We start from the raw sequence: 21,664 nt of genomic DNA on the forward strand, positions 1-21,664 counted from the left end.
GAGACGGCCCCAGTTGAGGGGCTGTTCCCGATGTATGCATGGGGAGCTATATGGAGTCTGTTCGGTAAACTAAAGTTAGGGCCCAGGGTGCGAGAGATCATGTTCAAATTTTTACATGGGATTCTGCCTACTGGATCAGTCCTCAGAAACAGACGTGTGGTAGAGGAGGGTTGGTGTGGGTTATGTGGGGAGTTGGAAACAGCCTATCACGTGGTATACTTTTGCGATTATTTGGGGAGTGTGAGGGAATGGCTGGGGAAAGTGGTCAGGAGGATAGGAGGAACTGGGGTGTCAGTGTTGAGAGCGCTGAGTCTTGATATAGGGGGGGTGGGGGAGAATGTGGCACGGGGAGTAGCTTATATCGTGGTGGATTTCGTGTACATATCGTGGGGAATGAGAGGGGTGGATAATGGGGAGACGAGGAAACGAGTTTTAGCGAGGATTTTTTGTAGGACAATGAATAGGAATCGGGGAATTTATGGGAGGAGATGGGAGGGAGCTTTCACTGAGGGTTACAGGTCCATAACTGTTGGGGAGTTGCTAGAGTTGTGAGGGGGGGGGGAAGTGGGTTAGATTGTTGTGTAAAGCATTAGATAAAAAAACGGGGGGGTACCAAACGGGCTTGCCAAACGAAAGATGTTGGTTTGGTGTGCATGTGCGTGGGTGAGTGACAAGTGCAAGAGAGAACGATTGTGTGTAATTGGGGTGTGCATGGGAGTGCTGAGTTCATGCATTCTTAATAGTTATTTAATTTGTTAATTAATGCCTTCTGCTGAAGGCTATCGTAGTAGCGTATAAAAGTAGAAGTCTGAGAATGCTGCATGGGACAGCAATAAAGTTAGGATTTGACTCCCATTGTAAACTAAGTCAGTTTCTAATGTATATATATACATATGTATATATAAATAATATTAGGACAGCAGCTGGCGTTTTCACTACTGTAGAGTTGTTATTGTTTTCAATTTAATATGTTCTTAAGTTTAATTTAGTATGGTTAGTTTATAAGTTACATAAACAACGGTGAAATGCTGTACATTTTGGTGAGCTGGGGTAAATAGGGGGGGGGGGTTATACTGCTTGCATTTTTGCGGTATGTAATTATTGTGTGTGGATATTGAAATTAGCAGTTGGGAAGGAGTCAGAGGATTCTTTATTTTGTATTACTTGAATAGTTATATTTTGTAGTTATGAATTATGTATATGGCAGTATTCACCTATCAGCTGCATGACATATTACTGCATATTGCAGTGTCGATGCTCTCATATTGTATGCTTTTGTTAATGCATTGTATGTTATAAATAAAATATAAAAAAAAAAAAATTAAGAAAATGAAATCAGACTTCTTCTTCGAAACCTATTTTTTTTCGAAAACTGTTTTTTATCATTCATTTTAGTTCATTTCTTATTTGTAATTCAATTTAATTTCCATGTTGAGGGCCCCCCCCCAAACCTAAAGTGCCCCAGGCCCCCCAAGGTCTAAATTCGGCCCTGGATGGTGACATAGATCACATCTAAGGAATGTGATCTATGCCACCTGGGAGTGAACTCATCCTCCCAGGTGGTCCATGACCCCCACAGGTTGAGCTCTCCATCATGAGTAGTACTGATACTGGTGCCACCTAGTGGTGGTAGTGGTGGTTTAGTAGTGCCATCTAGTGGTGGTAGTCAGAGTTAGTCAGGTTATCAGTGATGGTGTTATAGTGAAGGTCAGGACAGTGGCCAACCTCAAGGGCACTAAAGGTCAGTTGAACTTCAGTGGTCGTACAGAAGAGACGTGTTGCCCCTCATCCTGCCACCCCCGCCGGCTTTACCGCTTCCTCATCTTTTTAAAACACTTAAATAACGTAAGTATTGTCTGGTGACAACAGCAGAGTTGAGCTGCAGCTCCTGGTCCCCACCACCAATTTGGTCACCAAATTATTAATATTTTAATAATCTTACTTTAATTTTCTTTGGGGTCTAATGTCTTGGAGGGGGGGAGGGTTGATTGACCTTAGTGGAGGGGTTTTGATGCGAGGAACTGGAGCTACTCCCCTTCCTCTAATCAAACAATAATTTTCACACTAGGCATTACATAACCCATAATGGTGTATCCAGTTTTGGGCTATTTTTTTTTTCCATTATTGAAAAATAACAGTGAAGGTCTCTTGATCCAAGGAACTTGCTCCTTGTGATCCAAATTGTTAGTCATCAGTTTTATGTGCAAAAAATATTTATTAAAGAAAGATATAGTTTTACTTACTATGTTAAACATTAATGGGTATATCAGTCAGGCAGTAATGTTACTAGTTTATATTACATGGTAATGTTTGCCTATAAATGTGTGTAATGTTCATGGTTATAATACAAATGTGTTTTGTTTCAGGTGTGGTAACTGAGGATTGTTGCGTCTGGCTGTCTACTGCAACATTGATCAACACAGCAACATTGACCAGTCTGAGGAGTGGAGACAACCACACTAGTAAATGGCCTCACCCATAACAGTGTTATATGGAAATGCAGCAGTTGGAGACGTCGTTAAAAGTGGGCAGGGCCCACTTGTAAGGTATTTCCAGGTTATAAGTCCACTAAATTTGGTTTTTGAAGCAGATAGTAATTGTAATGTGGGAAGGTGGTGAGGAGAGTATAGGAAAGATTGTTAGCAATTGATATCAGAAGTAGCTTAGTGGGAAGTATTAGTTTATCTCCCGACCAGAGATGAAATCTCTGGCAAGGAAATAATGAGGAATGTATCCTTTAGGTTACCTTGAATGAGGTGGAAGTAAAAATTGGAGAAATGGGTTGTAAAGCTTAGAACATAAAGGAGGAACACTGCAGTAGGCCTGTTGGCACATGCTAGGCTGATTGAAGACTGATTACATTTTATGAAGTATTAGTTAGTTTAATGTATTTTACAGTCAATATCCATCCTATAAGATTGTAGGAAGCAGAGATGAAATGTGTAATGATGTATCATGGTTCAGTTGGTAGTGGCCTCGACTGAAGAACCGAGATTCGATCCCGGGCACATGTGGGCATGTTCCCTTGTATCCATTGGCACTGTTCACATAGAGTAACACTGCAGCAGGCCTACTGGTAGGGGTGGCATCCTGGGGGAGTATAAATACCCAGATAAAAATGTCATAGATATCCTGACTTGGTGTAATTCTGTGTTAATCTACCGGGTTAATAATTATACTGAGATAGTTTAGTGGTGAGGGTAATGGTAGAAGTCTTTATGCCGGGTGTAAAGAAGGCCTATTAAATCAGGCATATTCATTATTAAGATATAATAAAGGAGCACTGAAGCAGGCCTATAGACCCATGTTAGGCAGGTCCAATTCTCAACCACTCATTTGTCTAACCTATTTTTAAAACTACACAACCAAAGTTTAAACTTCACATGACGGGATAACTTTACCTTAGACCCCGTTGAACTTACCTAAACCCCCTTGATCTTACCTAAACCTCCCATGGTCTTACCTAGACCCCCTTGATCTTACCTAGACCCCCTTGATCTTACCTAGACCCCCTTGATCTTACCTAAATCCCCTTGATCTTACCTAAATCCCCTTGATCTTACCTAAATCCCCTTGATCTTACCTAAATCCCCTTGATCTTACCTAAATCCCCTTGATCTTACCTAAATCCCCTTGATCTTACCTAAATCCCCTTGATCTTACCTAGACTCCCTTGACCTTACCTAGACTCCCTTGACCTTACCTAGACTCCCTTGACCTTACCTAGACTCCCTTGACCTTACCTAGACTCCCTTGACCTTACCTAGACTCCCTTGACCTTACCTAGACTCCCTTGACCTTACCTAGACTCCCTTGACCTTACCTAGACTCCCTTGACCTTACCTAGACTCCCTTGACCTTACCTAGACTCCCTTGACCTTACCTAAACCCTCTTGACCTTACCTAGACCCTCTTGACCTTACCTAGACTTCCTTGATCTTACCTAGATCCCCTTCATCTCATCTAGACTCCTTTGATGTTACCCAGACCCCCCTTGATCTTACCTAAACCCCTCCTTGATCTTTCCTGGACCTCCCCTTTGATCTTACCTAGACCCCTTTGATCTTGCCTAAACCACCTCGATGTTACCTAGACCCCCTTGATCTTACATAAACCTCCTTGATCTTATCTAGACTCCCTTGATCTTGCCTGGACCCTCTTGATCTTACCTAGATCCCCTTCATCTTATCTAGACTCCTTTGATGTTACCCAGACCCGCCTTGATCTTACCCAAACCCCCCCTCCCTTTATCTTTCATGGACCCCCTTTGATCTTTTCTGGACCCCCCTTTGATCTTACCTAGACCCCCCTTTGATCTCACCTAGAACCCCTTGATCTCAAAACTCCACACCGTCGCGTTAGCGACGGTGTGGAGTTTTTAGACTGCGGGTTCACACCCCACCCGTGGTATGGTTTGCAATCTTTTCATTACGATTTCGTGAGTCACCCTTGATCTTACTTTTACCTCCCTTCATCCCCCCCTAGCCCTGCCACTGCTCTGCAAATACTAAGGCCTATACCTGGAGTATGCTGCATAGTTGTGGTGTATATAACTTTCTAGGTCTACAATTAAGTAGTTTCTACTACCAAAATAACTTTTGGAATTAGGTAGTGTTAAGTAGGATAGGTAAGGTAGAGAACTGGAGAATCTGCTATATGCATTATGAGTGCATATAGCAGGGGAGAGTAATCTCCCCTGAAGGCATAGATTACGTAGAACTGTAAGCCTTGGAACCCACCAACGACCTTCAGTAGCTGTCTGCAATCTTATTGCACATGGTTTCCGTGGGGATTTTGGTGGGTTCCGGGCTTTGGGTAGCGGTTGTGGTGGGTGTTCTACGTTTTTTATGCCTTTGGCCAAACTTGCCTAAACCCCCTTCATCAATTTGGAAAATGTAAGCGACGTTCAGGTCTTATATTCTTAGAAAGTATTAGTGTTCAGAATTGCAGTTGGTTTGATAGTTTGTAAGTAGTGAAGTCTAACACTTCTGGCATCAGTACGTTAATGATGAAAATAATTAAAACCTCTCTGAAGTGAAGTGTTAGTCAGCAGAAAGGATTTACTATTATCTGATGCTGATTATTGTTAGGAGGGGCGATTTAGACTGGTATTAGGATTATTAACCCTGCTGGGTTAGAAACCATAAAAAAATAGGTAGTGGGGGGGGGGGGGAAGGGGCTTGAATGTAGTGGTCCTCAGGTTATGCCTAGGATGCCAACCATAACTGACAGGTAAGGTAGGTTATGAATTCAGGTTAGCACAGTAGTTGAAGATTGAGACACTTATGCAGCATATGGGAATCTTTATTCAGGAAACGTTTCGCCACACAGTGGCTTCATCAGTCCAATACAAAGAGGAAGGCGTAAGGAGAGGAGGAGTATGAGGTAATCAGTCCCTCAGCCTGGAGTCGATGTGTTCAGTCCATCAATCTTGTAGAATGTACAGCATAGGGCCGTAGACGTGAGGTGAGGTGAAGCAGGCGGAGGCGGGATCATAGTGGTACCATCCACTAGTCGAAGTAGGTCTTTGGACAAAGGTTGAACAAGTGTTGAAGAATTCTTTGTAACAAGATCCCATGATGCTGCAGTGTCTGACAGCATCAGACGTCGGTTTTTCAAACCATTCATCACACATTAGCACAGTAGTGTTGGTCAAACTGGTAGACGGCAGGCCTACAATGGGTTAGATAATCCATAGGGTATGCACGTATGTAAGATAATCCATAGGGTATGCACGTATGTAAGATAATTTGACTTTCATTGAAGGGGGTAGGGGGGGGGTTAATGAGGCTTGATGCAGAGGATAGTGAAAGTTTACTTTTGTGAAGATTTTTTCCAGTTAGACGCCTATAAGGGATATTAGGAGTAGCCAAACCTAAGTTATAATGTATATTACGGAGTTCCCTCCAACTTTTGTTTGTCAGAAGGATTCTGCGGCACCTTCGCAATAGCCTGTGTTGTCTCCAGTGTTAGAAGACTTGTGCACACGGAAGTGTTTCCAGTGAAGATTGTCTACTGCCCAATGTTGCAACACTTAAGAAATTTGAGAAATGTATTATACCTCAAACTACTACTAATGGCAGTATTGAGGCTGTCCGCCTCATTACTACTATTGTTAGTAGGGTTGGGGTAGGTATATTTTTTTTTTTTACCCCGAGTTTAAAGCTCCCGAATTGTGTGAATGTTGTCCTCCTGCTGACAAATGCAGCAGTGGAGGCTTGTCTCAGATATTTCGTGTGTGTGTGTGTGTGTGTGTGTGTGTGTGTGTGTGTGTGTGTGTTTTGAACATTACTGTGATTAAAATGTAATAAATTTTTTTTTTATCAATACTCTTAAGTTTATCGAATCCTGTAGGTTGAAGATATTCTCCGTGTTGTGGGCAGCTGCTGTGTGGTGAAGGTCGTGTTGTGGGCAGCTGCTGTGTGGTGAAGGTCGTGTTGTGGGCAGCTGCTGTGTGGTGAAGGTCGTGTTGTGGGCAGCTGCTGTGTGGTGAAGGTCGTGTTGTGGGCAGCTGCTGTGTGGTGAAGGTCGTATTGTGGGCACCTGCAAGTCTTCAGAGATGTCATCACCAGCAGCAACACCCCAAAACAATGCAAATATAAAAGTACGGACATTACTAGATAATTCGTGAACTGCAGTAAGCAATATTATTATAATCAAAAAGAAGCGCTAAGCCACAAGGCAGTAAGCAATAGTTTGAAGTCGTGTATTTAGAATACTGCCTTCAACAGTTTGTAGACAGAAAAATGGCTAAAATATTTTCAAAGCTGATCTATCAAAAATTACTATGAAATTGGAGTAATCAAAGTTTAAATTACCACAGGTTGATGGAACTGGAGGAGCTGGAGGTGTTGATGGTGTGGTGGATGGCAGAGGAGTGACTAGTGGCGCCACTATTCTTTACCTCCATGGCTAAATGGCGCCACTGACCTGGAGGAGGGGGTGATGACGTCAGTGGTTGTTTGTGGGGAGGGGGTTGGCTGCTGGAGGAGGGGTTTGGAGGTGAGTAGTTTGTTGTTACTGGTGGGAGGGTGATGGGGAGGGGGTGTAGGGGGGCTTGTTAATTACTAAGGGACTAACACAGTTTTTTACTGTTTGTTAACGTGGCTTGAACCTTGATATTTGAAACGCCCTGGACACTAACCCAAAGACACTTGTTTGCCACATATTCGTAATTCTAATGAACAATGTTCATGGACTCGTGTTGAAAACCGTCTTCTTGATGTTGGGCTGACGTATTTGACATCTCTTGTGCGTTTAGTGCTTAGTTTTGATTCACATGTGAATGGTTCATAACCTTTGTGACTTGTTCAGCCATTAAAACTTTGCGGCCCAGTTCCTGGACCCATTATGTACCTCTATTTTTTTTGACTACCACCCACAGGATGGGTATGGGGTGCATAATGAAGACATTAAACTGAACTCTTGTTAGTCTAATATTTATATAATGTACACCACGTAGATATACACAAAGCTAAACCCTAGACAACAGTAGGTGGATGCTGGCAACAAGCAGATGATAGCCTTCGTGGTTTCATGACTGGAATTCTAACCACCAGAAAACAGCAGAGTTACAGTACAGCTTCCACTGATAAAGACTCTTGTAATGTATGACAGTTATGGTCTCTGTATTCAAGAATTTTTTTTTTTTTTTATTTAAAAAGTACATCACAGCACACAAAAAACAAACAGGCCTTATCCATCAACAAATGTAATAAACTTTCCATAGCCATATAATACCACATACAAATATAAATAATTATACATCATGTAACAAATATTATCTAATGAAAACACAAACAGTAACCAAATTAAGGAGATAATTGATAAAAACTTCCGTACTAACTACATCAAAAGTAAAACAAGATATTCTGTACTATGGCTTAACGTCATAAGGTACTAACTCAAAAGAGCAAAGTCTGTTACATACCGTAACCCTGCAAACTAACCCCCCCCCCTTCCCCAGACACAACCTCCCCTTCCCCAGACACAACCCCCCCTTCCCCAGACACAACCCCCCCTTCCCCAGACACAACCCCCCCTTCCCCAGACAGAACCTCCCCCTATCTGAAAAGTACAACATAAAATTAAAACCACAAGAGTGCACAATAAATTAAGTTAACCCTAACACATCTATAATGCTATCCAAAAGTATGAATCTTATAACACGTAAGAATATGGAACATAAACTACAATGATACATCTGTTCCCAAAACTTAAAATGATAAAGGTTATAACTGCCTCACGGCTTACAAAACAAACTGCAAGTGCAATAAGTACACTATGTAAATATGGAACAGTTTGATTTCTAACATTGGTTATAAAGAATTTCCTGTAGTCAAATTACATTAACAAGATCCGTCCACATCATAAACAAACAGTAATCACTGTATTGAGTGCCTAGCCTTACAGAAAGAAAAAAATTGTAAACTCTCACCATACATATTCATTTTTTAATTTATTCAATGATTTACTCTAACACAAATTCATTAACATAATAAAAATTATATAAATTGACGATCATATTAATCGTCAGCAATTTCCATCCATTCTATGTGTTCAATCTTGATACCTATGAACTACGTTTGAATCACAAACAACAATCACAACATTGCGAAATATTTATAGGATAAATTCGGTACGACTTAGTGTAATGTACTCGTATTTATATCCCTTTAATACTTTGGTGACTCAGACTATATTGAACAGTAACAGGAAAGGGATAAAACCTGCATATATATATATATATATATATATATATATATATATATATATATATATATATATATATATATATATATATATATATATATATATATATATATATATATATATGCAATAAGATCACAGTAAACAGGTGATTTCAAAATATGCAAAACAACCACTCTGAAAGAATAGAGAAATTACAAGCGCTTCCGTGACTACTCACATTATCAAGGAACTATATAGTTCCTTGATAATGTGAGTAGTCACGAAAGCGCTTGGAATTTCTCTATTCTTTCAGAGTGGTTGTTTTGCATATATATATATATATATATATATACACACACACATGCATGTTTGTATACCCATATATCTGGACCTCCATAACACGATCAAAAACAAAACTAAGAAAACTAGTGACTCAAGAATATAAAGAGTCTTTACACTAAGGAAGCATCAAAAACATAACAAATATGTAAAGGCACCCCAGTCATTTTGTACACAAAAGGTACAATAAGTAACCCTAACCCCTGAATCTACAACCACACATCCATAACAACTAAAAAAAAAAAAACATTCATGCCCAAACTCATATTCACGCAACTCACCCCCTCCCCCCCCGCCCCAAGAGACGAGCCAGTTATTGCCCACTGACCTACACGACAACATATTCGGCATGCCCTTATATTGATTCACAGATTCACAAGGGTTTCAATAGTGAGCCTTTTATAACCGTCCGGAAAACCCTTATCCCACCTCCTCCCATACAATTCCCTATTCCTACACATTGTACGATAAAACGTTATTGCAAGGACACGCCTTCTCACCTCACTGACCCCTTTTCCCCGCATTACCCACGAAATATAAATGTAATCCACGATAATATAATCTAAAGCCCGTTCAACGTCCTGGTCTAATCCACCGATGTCGAGACTTAACGCACGCAGGACCTGCACTCCTCTCCCTCCCACCCTCTGTACCACCCTACCCAACCAACTCCTGACATCTTCTAAACCTTCGCAAAAATAGACAACATGAAAAGCCATGTCTTCCCCACCACAAAACCCACACCCGCCTCCCTCCAGGACTCTTCTGGATCGTAGTGTTGCCCCTGATGGCAATACACCATGTAAAAAACGAAACGTGACTTCACACACCCTAGGCCGTAATTTCAACTTACTAAATCGGAGCCATATATTTTCCCACGAGTACATGGGGAACAAACCTTCTACTGGAGCTGCGGACGTACCCCCCAGTAACCTACTTAAAACCCTTAAGCGAATGTTCCTCCGTTCCTTTACCATCAACAAAGCTCGTAGTACAATCTCACATTCCCTTAACTCCATTCCCCTATACCACTTTTTCACCCTCGTATATACTTGGTCCATTTTTCCCGCCATCACACCCACATGCTAAACCTCCCACTTTAGAAAAACACATTTCACCCTACGCTTTAAGTCCAACAATCCCAAACCTCCTCGACGTACAGGTAACATAACAACCTCACGTTTTAACCAATCACACCTTGATCCCCACAGAAAGGTAAATACTCTTCTCAATATTCCATTGATCGCTGTTCCTGTAATTGGGAATACAGCCGCAACGTGCCACACCTTACTATACAATAAAACGTTAACAACGATCACACGTTGGGCCAGAGTGAGATGTTGGGGCCTCAAAACACTCAGACGACCAATGACCTTTTCCAACGTCCTTACTGAATTTTCCTCCCTCGCCACATCCAAATCGTCTCTATAAATAATACCGCAAATCTTTAATGACGTCAAAGTTGTGTTAACCACTTTACAGCTCGCCATTTCACCCCCTTTCCAGGTACCCAACCCCATGATCATCGACTTTTCACTATTTACCTTCATACCCGTGGCACATTCAAACACACGCACAACATCTTCCAACCCTTTCATAGACATTCGTTCACACACCAAAACAGTCATATCATCCACATAACCTATTAATGCTGGCCAACAATCCCCTTCCCCTACCCCACCCCCACCCTGGGAACTTACTGTGCTCTCAACCATCCTGTAAAAGGGATCCTGAAAACACGCAAATAAGATCTGTGACATAGGGCACCCTTGTCTTAAACCTCTACCCATCTCAAAGTCCGTCCCCATACACCCATTTATTTGTACCCTCATCTTTGCCCCCTTATACAGCGTGTTTACCCACCCAACTATTTCTTCTCCATAACCCTGTCTCCGAAGAATACTCTGCAGTGCACCCCTTTCCACTCTATCATAAGCGGCCCGCCAGTCCAAGGCCAGTAAAGCCACCCCCTCCCCTCCCCCCTTTGACTCCACAAAACTTCTTAAAAGCCAGTGACCTTCTAACATCGACCTGCCCGGCAACCCATACTGCGATGGCGAAACGACCCTCCCCACCACGCATTTTACCCTATTACCCAAAATTTTTGCGAAAACCTTATAGTCTGCACAGAGCAACGATATCGCCCTATACTTCCCAAGGTTTGGTTGCCCTTTGCCTTTCAGGACCAACACCACAACTGCCGTATTCTGCTTATCCCCTAACATACCCTTCTCCTTCATACAATTTAATAATCTTACCATGAACTTCCCAATCAACTCCCAATGCTGCAAATAAAATTCCACCAGTAAACCGTCAATATCCGGGGCCTTGCCCTTCCTCCTTCTGTGTAAAGCAATTTCAATTTCCTCCTCAGTAATAACCCCACCCAAAGCCTTCCTATCACTGTGACCCAAAATGCACTTAGCATATGTGCACACCTTATTTAATTCCACTTCATCCACGCCACTACTAGTCCAGTATTTTTTATACCACGTATCTGCATAAGCACTCATAGCTTTTGAGTTTCTTATCACTTGACCTGCTCTATGGATTCCCATCGTCTCATTTACCTCCAAGCTCGGGATTGCTGTCAGCGCCTGCTTTTGCTTTTGTTGTCTCAACACACATGCGGATGGCCTGTCTCCCCACAAAACTTCTTCTAATCCTGCTTGCACCCGCACCGCTTGAAACCGCTCATTATGCAACGTTCGCAAGCTCTCTTTTATGTCTACAATCTCGTCCATGGGGTAAACACCACCAACCGATCCCTGCCCATAACAACCTCGTAATCGATCCTCTAAATAATTCGCTAGCCCATATTTTAAAGTGTTTATATGCCTACCCTCCCTCACGTAAAGGGATTTTATCCTTTCCTTTGCCACCAAGTCCCACCACGTTACAATGTCTACCACCTCCTGAGCTTCCCTTGAAAGCTCATTCCATAACATAGAAAAACCCTCTAACCCTTCCTCATCACTTAACACACTAACATTTAATTTCCAATAATTCTTATAAATTTCCGCCATTCTCTCCCACCCTACCTCCACTACAACTGTCCTATGATCTGACAAGACCGTCTCCACCGTATTAAAAGACTTTTCAACTACTCCCTGAGAAATATACACTCTGTCCAACCTTGCAGCATATCCCCTTCTGATAAATGTATGTTCTGTTTCCCACACCCCTCCCCCAAACACATCTCGTAACTTAACATCCCTCAACAAATCTCTGAGAGGTGCAGACATATGCCCAGCCCCTTTGGGTTCGACGTCAGCCGCCCTTATGACACAGTTCCAGTCATCCCCCACTATCGCCACTTCCGGAAGAGCACGCAAAAAATAAACAAGGTCCTCACAAAATCCGTTCGAGCCTTCGTGTCATTCTCCGCAGGGGCATAGACACTTACCAAAGATACACGCTTTCCCATCCAAGTCCCATCCACTCTCAACACCCTCCCCCCACCCCCCTCACATCTCTGCAACACCCTCCCCCCACCCCCCTCACATCTCTGCAATACAAACGGGCTCGTCTCTTTTATTAAAAGACCCACACCACCTTTCAAACGGATAGTTGGCAGGGTCAGTACTGTATAACCTGCAACACTTCTTCTTTGAAATTGTGTTCTTGAAGGAACAGAACATCAATTCTATGTTTGCTAAGAAAACTGTTCAACCAATCTCTTTAGTCTAGTACATAAACCGTTAACATTAGCAGTCATACACCTAAGGCCTGTTATATTTTCCACCCTTTCCTCTTCTCCTCTCGTGGTTCACCACTTGATTTGTTATGTCTGTGTGTCTTCTTTACAGTACCTTCCCATTCGCCTCCCTTCTTGCGATGGCGTCCCTCATGACCCCGTCCTTCCCCGCCCCTACCCTCACCCTTCCTCTCAGTTTTTTTTCCAGTCCTCTGTGCTGGCGCCAGTACGTCATCCGAATCTGACGTAGCTGCCCGTTTCCTCGTAACGTTCTTATACTTCATGTCGAGATCCGAGGAAGCCTCATGGTGTACCTCAACATCCACCTCACAATGAGGTACGAAGTCTCCCGACATCCCAGTCTCGTCGTCCTTCTGCTGAGTCTCATATTGTTGACAATCCGGACTCAAAGTCTCCAGCTACGTCTTCCGGAGATGGAGCTTCCACCACTTGCGGTGACAAGGTCCGTAAAACTTCGTCCAAATCCTCACCTATACTCAACACGTCATGTCATGCCGGGGTACCAATCCAGCAGATGGTATCGGCAACAACTCAGGTGCAGGGAGCTGAGGGGAGGACTCGCTCTCATTTCGAAAAGCCTGTTCCACCATCTCACTCCACAAACGACCATGCCCTTCCTCTGACGAACGATGCTCACCTTCATCACGTGTGACTGAGGCGGCTACTTCTTGCACAGGCTTGATCACGCGTCTGTTCTTTTCGCATGCCGCTGCTATGTGGTCATACTCTCCACAAATGCGACACGTACGCCGCTGTCTAGGATATAAAACCATTACCTGTGTCCTAAAATCTTGAAGATACACGTATGATGGTATGGGTTGACGCAACGTCATCTTAAGGCTGAATGTACCTTCCGGCATACCTGTGTAGGCACCCATTATCCACTTACCCTGCTGGGCAGAATGCACAGTTCCATATTTCTCGAATACGTTTCTGATGTCAGCTTCGTTTGCCTCAAAGGGGACATTCCGCAACTTTATCCAAGTATAATATCGAGACACGTCCACCAGTCTCACATGCACAGCAGGCGTAACGTCAAAACACACATCTTGAAAGCGCGTAACCACCGATTCATAAACTGTCGTAGCAAGCAGTTTCACAAATACTCTATGCACTCCGTTCAGTGCTACCCCATACAATTCACCATCTTGTGTGCCGTATGTCTCCCTGATTATCTTGGGTAAGAGTATTTGAGCTGAACTAGGTGTAATCGCACCTCGAAGTAGTTCAATACCAATAGTATTAATGCGTCTGCGATGACAAACCGCCATCTTAACATCAGTAATTTCCCAGCGGTGTCAACAGAGACACCACAACAACTCCTCGTACCACTGCTGTCAGGTTACTGAGGAGCGTCAGGCAAGGGGGTCTACACAGCCCAAGAGCGATGCAGACAATGTATTCAAGAATTGACACAATTGTGTTGGGAAAACGTATAGGACACAGACACAGACACAGAGAAGCAGCCCAGCCACCGTGGAGAGACGTCGTCGTCGTTCCTGCTCTTCAGCTGAGCAACTCTGAACACTGTTGCTCGAGATTTTTCTTGGGTTATCCTGAGTAGTTCTTCACCAGAGCTGAGAGGAAACTTGCTTGCAGTCACTTCGAGCCCCATCCCATCAAGAGGGTAAGGCGGTGACTTGCTTGTTCACCCCCTCTATTCCCCATCCCCCCATCCTTCCCCATCCTCCCCTCACCCAAACATCAACACTGGCCCACACACTAACACACTACATACATTGCTATCCTTCTGACTTTCCTATCTTCTTCTTTTTCGGCAACTTCGCTTTGGCGAGTTAACACAAGGCATTTTGACCATCCGGTAGCCCGTGTGGTTTTTTAAAATCCGGTCAATCTTTGCCTTGGGCCCTTTCCCCCTCACCACTCGAGGGTAGGCTATCTTAGGGGCTGACCTTCATAAGTCAGCTGAAATAGGATGCTAGAATAACATTAAGGAAAGATCCCTTTTTGTTAAGAAACTCCTCTGCCAGATGTTCCTTCCTAGACATCATGGCGAGGATACGAGTAAGATTACGCGTTGATGGAAACCAAAAGTCGATGAAAGAAATTCTAGCATGTATTTGCTCGAACTCAACTGTTGCTCCAGTGGATGTTTTTCAAACCCACGCTGGAGCAGTACTTCTCCTCTCTTCGGAAGAAGAGTTACTTCAACTGCTGAAGCATGATGTGCTTGAAAAACTGAAGACTTCTGGTGTTACCCCAGTTGCACCTGAGAGCTATCAAGCTCAGAGGACTGTGTTGCCAGAATTAACAGTTTCATGAGACATAGCACAGTGAATGAAATTGTTGAGGACTTTAATACAGAGAATTCTGAATTTAGGGCTGTCGAAGCACATAAATTCTCTAAACCTAACAACAACAAGGTAACCTTAAAGTTAATACTTGAGACACCTGAGGAGGCCAAACTTGTGTGTCAAAATGGCTTCAAATGTTTTGGCACCAGATGTACACCTGACCAAATCTCTCTTGAACGATTTGTCAGTGTGACACAATGTTTTAAATGTTATGCCTTTGGTCATAACACCAACAAATGCAGTACCCAAGGGCAGATTTGTAGCATTTGCTCTGGCCAACATTCTTATCGAGATTGTAATAATAAAAATACACCCAAATGTGTCCTCTGCAACGGAAAACATCATGCTGTTTCTGCTTTTGTCCTGAAAGGATAAAGGAAATGCAGAAAATTATTGAAGCCAAGAAACTGTCCACTTCTAAGAAGACCGCTCCCCAGGCACAGCCAACGATGTCCCAAACTTCCTTCCCAGCTCTGCCTGGATCAAGTGGGACTCCTCAGGTCTCTACCAATGGTTCCAATGTTTGGAATTCTGCCCCTCTTGGAGCGCCCCAATCTAACCCTCACCTACAACATACACAAACGCAACAACAAGGTTCAGTCTCATCTCCTATGTCTCAGGTATACACAGCCGGGGATATGACGAGAGCACAACTAATGTATATGATGGCCAAAGACATAGCAGGTGGTGACATTCAACTCTGCTCTCAGGTTTTAAATGATCTGTTAATGGCTAATGGGATCACTCCCATCACTATCCCAGAAAATGTGAAGGCTATTATGACCCAGCCTTCTCATAACAAGATGTACCCTACTCTACATCTAAAAATAAGCCTAAGTCATCCCTGGCCCAGGGATCGCCCACCTCGCAAACCCAGGTTGTCAATTCCCCTCAACCCGATAAGTCAACAACTGAACATAACAATGCCCCAGAAATTGGTGCCTACTCTCCCGCTATAGAAGCTGATCCTGTTGAACAGGAACTTTCCCAAGGTAACTCACCTTGCCTACCTAATATTCCCTTGGAGCCTCCACAGTCTCCCATTAACTCTCACGAGCCTCTGCTTCCTGTAACTGGGAATATCATACCTCAGTTTTCTGATGATGACTCTAACGATTCTAATGAGTCTGTTAATATTACTACCTCTAGTGAAGATGATGGCATTTTTAATACACAAGCACCCACGCAAAAAGTTCCCTCCTCCCCTTGACGAGTCCAGCAGGGATAGTGTGGATACAACACGTGACATTACTTGCAGGCGTTCAGACCGCAGTACACGAGCGAAGTGCAAGAAATAATGGGGATTACAATTTCCCAACTTAATGTTCAACATTTCTTTAATAACCGTTACCTCCTTGAGGTTGAACTACATAATTACAATCCCGATGTTATACTCTTGAACGAGACAGCTGCAAGAGTTGATCAACATATTAAATTACGTGGTTACTCTACTATGGAGAAATCGAGAGGACCCTTTAGTGGTGTAGACATCTTAGTTAAATTAGGCTATACATTTAAAAATATTCATGTTGATGAAGATAACATTCTTGCAATAGAAATGACAACGTCTCATGGACAACTAGTGATAGTAACTGGATATTTTCCCCCGAGACAACAATATATAGAGTCAATTCCTTTACATAGGATATTAAGCAGAAATATTCCAACAATTCTAGCGGGAGATTTTAATGCTCATCACCCTTCCCTCTTCAACTGTGGAGCTGGTATTCCACTGGGTGACTTAAAAGGAAAACAACTATTTAATATCATGACAGCTAGAAACTTGTCATTTCAAGCCCCATTCTTTAAATCATACATTGGACCTCATCCAGGGACACCAGATATAGTACTGACAAAAAGAGACTGTGACATCTTTCACTGTCGTATATCTCCTGCTCAGTCCCGACACCTGGTGGAGGAGTGTTTACAACATCAACAACAATGGCGACTGCGTTTCGCCGCCACGTTAATACTGTTTGTATTCAACTAACGCAGGGATCTATCACCAGCGAATCAGTAAATGTGTTACTGCCAGCAATCATTCGTGATACTTATGGCATTCAACGTGAATCCTTGTGTGGCGTCGCCTTGAATGGGACTACACGGATCTTCGTCAAGTTTTGTGACACTCAGATGTACGAGAAGATTGTGACCCAGTACCAGGATATAAGTAAGCAAGTCACCCCAGCAGTTTCTGTCCAGTTGCATGACGTTTCACGATACTATACGTGGGTACGTGTGCGAAACGTGCCTTTTGAGGCCAATGAAGTTGATATACGCGACGTTTTTGAACGTTATGGGAAGATCCACCTGGTCACCATGGGTAGGTGGTCTGACGACCACTATAATGGCCTTCAGGAGGGGTCATTTACGTTGAAAATGTCCCTGCATCAGCCGATTCCTTCGTACATTCAACTGGAGGAGTTTCGTTCCCAGGTGTACGTTACGTACCCTGGACAGAGAAGAACTTGCCGCCTCTGCGGCGCTCTGGATCACATAGCAGCTCAGTGTGTCCAGCGCCAGCCGCCATCGGGCGGTGAGGTACCCCATCAGGCTCTGGAAGAGGAGGTTGTCGAGACATCGCCGCGTATGACATGGAGTGCTGAGGTTGATAGGGCCATGCTACTAGAGTCATCTTGTGTGACTCTACCTGGGACTGCCTCCCTTGACGAGGTGGAACATGTGAACAGTGAAATCCCTATAGCAAGAGAGGCAGGTGAGATGGAAGCCGACATTGTATCTGCATTAAGTGACCTATTAGCATCGCATGAGTCTGATTCTGTGTTGTGTTCTGATGAGGGGAAATTACGTGCAGATGATGCTGATCAGATAGCTAAAGTGAGAGATTTGGAGAGTTCGAGTTTTCACACTGTTGAGGCAGAAATTCACAAGGAGAACACCCCAAGTACTGACATGTCTGAAGATGCTGTTTCTAGGAAGCGTGCGGCTACCCCGTCCGACTCCGATGATGTCTTGACCCCTGGACAACGTTCAGGGAAGAAGACGTGGTCGGAAATCACGGGTGCGGGGAGGTCGCGCGAGTCCAGGACAGCAGGTAATATCACGGGGATTGCCAAAGGTGCGGGAAGTGCCTTGGGTGCTTGCCGGCGCAAAGAGAAAAAGGGAGTGGTAGCCCCTAGAGGAAAGCCACCTTTAACACAGTTAGGTGTGTAACTATTAATGTTAATGGTTTGAAATCTGTCAGAAAGTGTGTGCAGGTGCGTGAGTGGTTGAATCGTTTTGCAGTGGATGTGTGTTTTTTGCAAGAACATAACCATAAAGTAGGAAGTTTGTTTGAGATGGATGGTTATGACATTTATGTGACTCATTCCAGACGTCTGAAAGGTGGAGTGGCTGTGTTGATAAAAGCGACCAGCCCGTTTGTGCTGAGACATTGGGAGGAAGGGGGGGAGGGTCACGTGGTGTGAGTCGTGGGGGATTGGGGTAGTAGAAGAGTTGGTTTTGTAGGGGTATATGGGCCGGCTGAACATGATGTTAACATTAAAAATACTTTTGTTAGAGATGTCTTGGTATATTATTTGAGGTCCCTGCCAGAAATTACAGTGGTAGGTGGTGACTGGAACTGTGTAGTGCGCCGTAAAGATGTTGAACCGAGGGGGGCGGGGTTCTGTTCGCTTGTTTTGGGTGACTTGTTGTCTGGTTTGGGGTTGGTAGATGTACGCGGAGGACGTGACTTTGGGATTGAGCATACTTTTGTGCGTAGGGGCTATGCAGCATGTTTAGATAGGGTGTATGTGTCTCGGCGGGTGGTCGTAATCAATGTGCGTGTATTGAACGTCTTTTTCTCAGACCACCGGGGAGTTTTTGTGGAGCTCGACTGGGGAGGTCTCCCGCATCGTTTTAAGGGATACTGGAAACTGAATACGCGGATGCTACAAAGTGCGGATGATAGGGAACTATTCGAGGACTTCTGGGCGTCTATGGGAGTAGACTCCTGGGAGGGATGGGATTTAGTACGACAGTGGGATGAGGTTGTGAAGCCTCAAATTAAGGATTTTTATGTGAATCGGTGTAAGGAGGCCACTCGCATGGAGTATGGGTTTCAGAGGTACCTGGAGGGTCATCTACGACAATGTTATGCACAGGGAGAGGCATCTGGGGTTTACCCAGTGGATGAGATTGATGCTATTAAAGAACAAATCCAAGTAATGAAAAATAAGGTTTTCAATGGAGCGCGCATTTCGAGTGGGGTGGAGGAGGCTTTGTGGGGCGACAAGCCGTCTGCTTGCGTCTTACAAAGTCAGACACAAAGGCGAAAAGCGACTGAAATTGTGAGTTTAGTGGTGCAGGATGAAGTTGACAGGTATAGTGAGGGACAGGTCTTAACAACAACTGAGGGGATAAGTTTTTATGTCGATACTTGGAGTAAGATCCAGATGCAAAGTAAAGACGTGAGTGAGCATGCGATACAGGATTTGGGGAGAGGCGTACGATGCGAGTTAAATGATTATGATTGCCTTCTCATGGGTGGGCCTATATCTGAGGCAGAGGTGTGGGAGGCACTACAAGGAATGAGTAAGGGGAAGGCTCCAGGCATTGATGGCATCCCTTGTGAATTTTATATCAAACATTGGGAGGTAATACGGACTTTTATGGTTCGTTTACTCAATGCGATGAAGGAGGGGGGGGGTGTTAGGTCTGTCTCAGCGTACGGCGGTGTTGGTCTTAGTTAGGAAATGTGATGTGCCGTTAGCGATTAAGGACTACCGTCCCATATCGTTGATGTGTAGTGACTATAAACTATATGCGAAAATATTGATGAATAGAATTAAGAAAGTGTTTGATAAGGTAATCCATAAGAGTCAGTTTGGTGTGCCAGGTAGGTCAATGTATGATGGTCATGGGAATATCAGGGAGTTTGTTGAGGAATGCGGGGTGAGGGGTGGGGGTGGTGTTTTGGCTTTAGACTGGCGAGCCGCTTTTGATAGTGTGGAAAGAGAGGTTCTGTGGAAATTTATGAGATGGCAGGGTTTTGGAAATGAGGTCATCATGTGGGCCCGTTCGTTGTACAATGGAGTGGGTTTTAAAGTACAAATTAATGGCAAGTTAGGTGTTTTTGTACACATGAGCAGGGGCATTCGTCAGGGATGCCCCATGTCTCAAATGTTTTTTGCATGTATGCAGGACCCTTTTTACTGGGCTGTTTGTGGGCGGGGAATAGACATCATTGGGTCCGAGTAGTGGTCGACCAACCCTTGTGGGTTATGTTGATGATACTACTGTGTTATTACGTTCACGGGAGCAATTGGGTTTTGTTGGAAGACTTGTTGACATATTTGGCATATTTGACATATTTGACATATTTGAGAAAAATCGAAAATTATGGAGTTGGGGGAGTGGGTGGGGGATGGGGTGGATGCAGAGGGGTGGACTGTGGTTGATCGTATCACTATATGTGGTATTCATTATATGCGGGAGGTTGATCAGATGAGGGCGTGCAATTCGGGGAGGGTTGTACATAGTGTCTTGGGACGCTTAAATAGTTTACGGCCGCGACATTTAACCCTGCATCAGAGGGCGGTGGTCATTAATGTCCTGCTTTATAGCAAAGTATGGCACGTTGCTGCACTGTATCCTCTGTTGCAGGGGGACGTCAAACGTCTTTTGCATAGAATTTATCGATTTTTGTGGGGTTCTGGATGCGATTGGCTCACAAGAGCGGTGGTGGAGACACCACTGCATCAGGGAGGGTTGGGTCTCATTCCTCTAGAGGCTCGTGTCATGGCATGTTACGTGAAGCGTCGTTTTCTCCCCGACTGGGTGGGATGCATGGCGGGTTAAGCGAATTGTATCACGACCTGCGCAGGTGGTGGAGAGGGAGGAATTTAATTTGGTGCGACGTGATGCTTCACGTATTATTGAACATGAGGGACGTGCGCTGTGTAAAATTATGTACCTTAGAAAGGGCGGGTAGAGAGGTAGTCGTGGTGCGAGTTGAAGGAATGTATCCCATGTATGCGTGGGGTGATATATGGAGGCGAGTTCAACAGTTGCGTCTGCCTGCTCAAGTACGGGAAGTGGTTTTTAAATTTTTACATGGAATCTTGCCGTCTGGGGTGGTGTTGTATAATAGGCGTTTGGAGGAAGACTGGGGTTGTCCGGTATGCGGGATGGAGGAATCTGCTTTTCATGTTGTGTATTTCTGTGAGACTTTAGGTATGGTACGAGAGTGGTTCAGTAGGGTTTTGCGTTTGGTAGGGGGGGGTGGTTTGTCGGTACTCCGGGCGTTGAGTTTTGATGTAGGTGGGGTTGACTTGCGTGTACAGCGTGCGGTGTCGTATGTTGTGGCCGATTATATTTTCGTGTCATGGGCTATGAGGCACGTTGATGGTAACAGTAGAATTAGGGTGTTAGCAGGGACGATTTATAGGACAAAATGTCGAAATAGGTTGGTATATGAGGGGAGATGGGAGAGAGACTTCCCGCCTGAATATAAAGCCTTGGAGTTACGAGATTTGAGATAGTTGTGAGTGTTCAGTGGGTAATCTAACGGGCTGGTCAGCTGTGTCTAATTGTGTTTGTCAAGTGCGTGAATGTTTTGTGTTCTCAGAGTTTATGTGCGTCTCCTATGTAACGGTGA

General features: G+C 44.0%; 1 protein-coding gene across 4 annotated transcripts in view; it reads left to right on the plus strand.

Annotated features, from left to right (window-relative positions):
* The first annotated feature begins 1,725 nt into the window (after window positions 1-1,725).
* The window catches only part of LOC128703157 (uncharacterized), a 45,118-nt gene continuing 25,179 nt past the window's right edge, over window positions 1,726-21,664 (plus strand). For 2 of the 4 annotated variants that reach the window (XM_070103386.1, XM_070103387.1), the window contains exons 1-2: window positions 1,726-1,845; window positions 2,367-2,556. In XM_070103386.1, the coding sequence (XP_069959487.1) occupies window positions 2,467-2,556 (90 nt within the window). In that variant the 5' untranslated portion in view covers window positions 1,726-1,845; window positions 2,367-2,466. Of the gene's footprint in view, window positions 1,846-2,366; window positions 2,557-5,924; window positions 6,130-21,664 lie in introns of those variants that run through there. The other 2 variants (XM_070103389.1, XM_070103388.1) reach the window with 2 other exon arrangements.

Source organism: Cherax quadricarinatus, chromosome 85, assembly GCF_038502225.1.
Source record: "Cherax quadricarinatus isolate ZL_2023a chromosome 85, ASM3850222v1, whole genome shotgun sequence".
NCBI lineage: Eukaryota > Metazoa > Arthropoda > Malacostraca > Decapoda > Parastacidae > Cherax > Cherax quadricarinatus.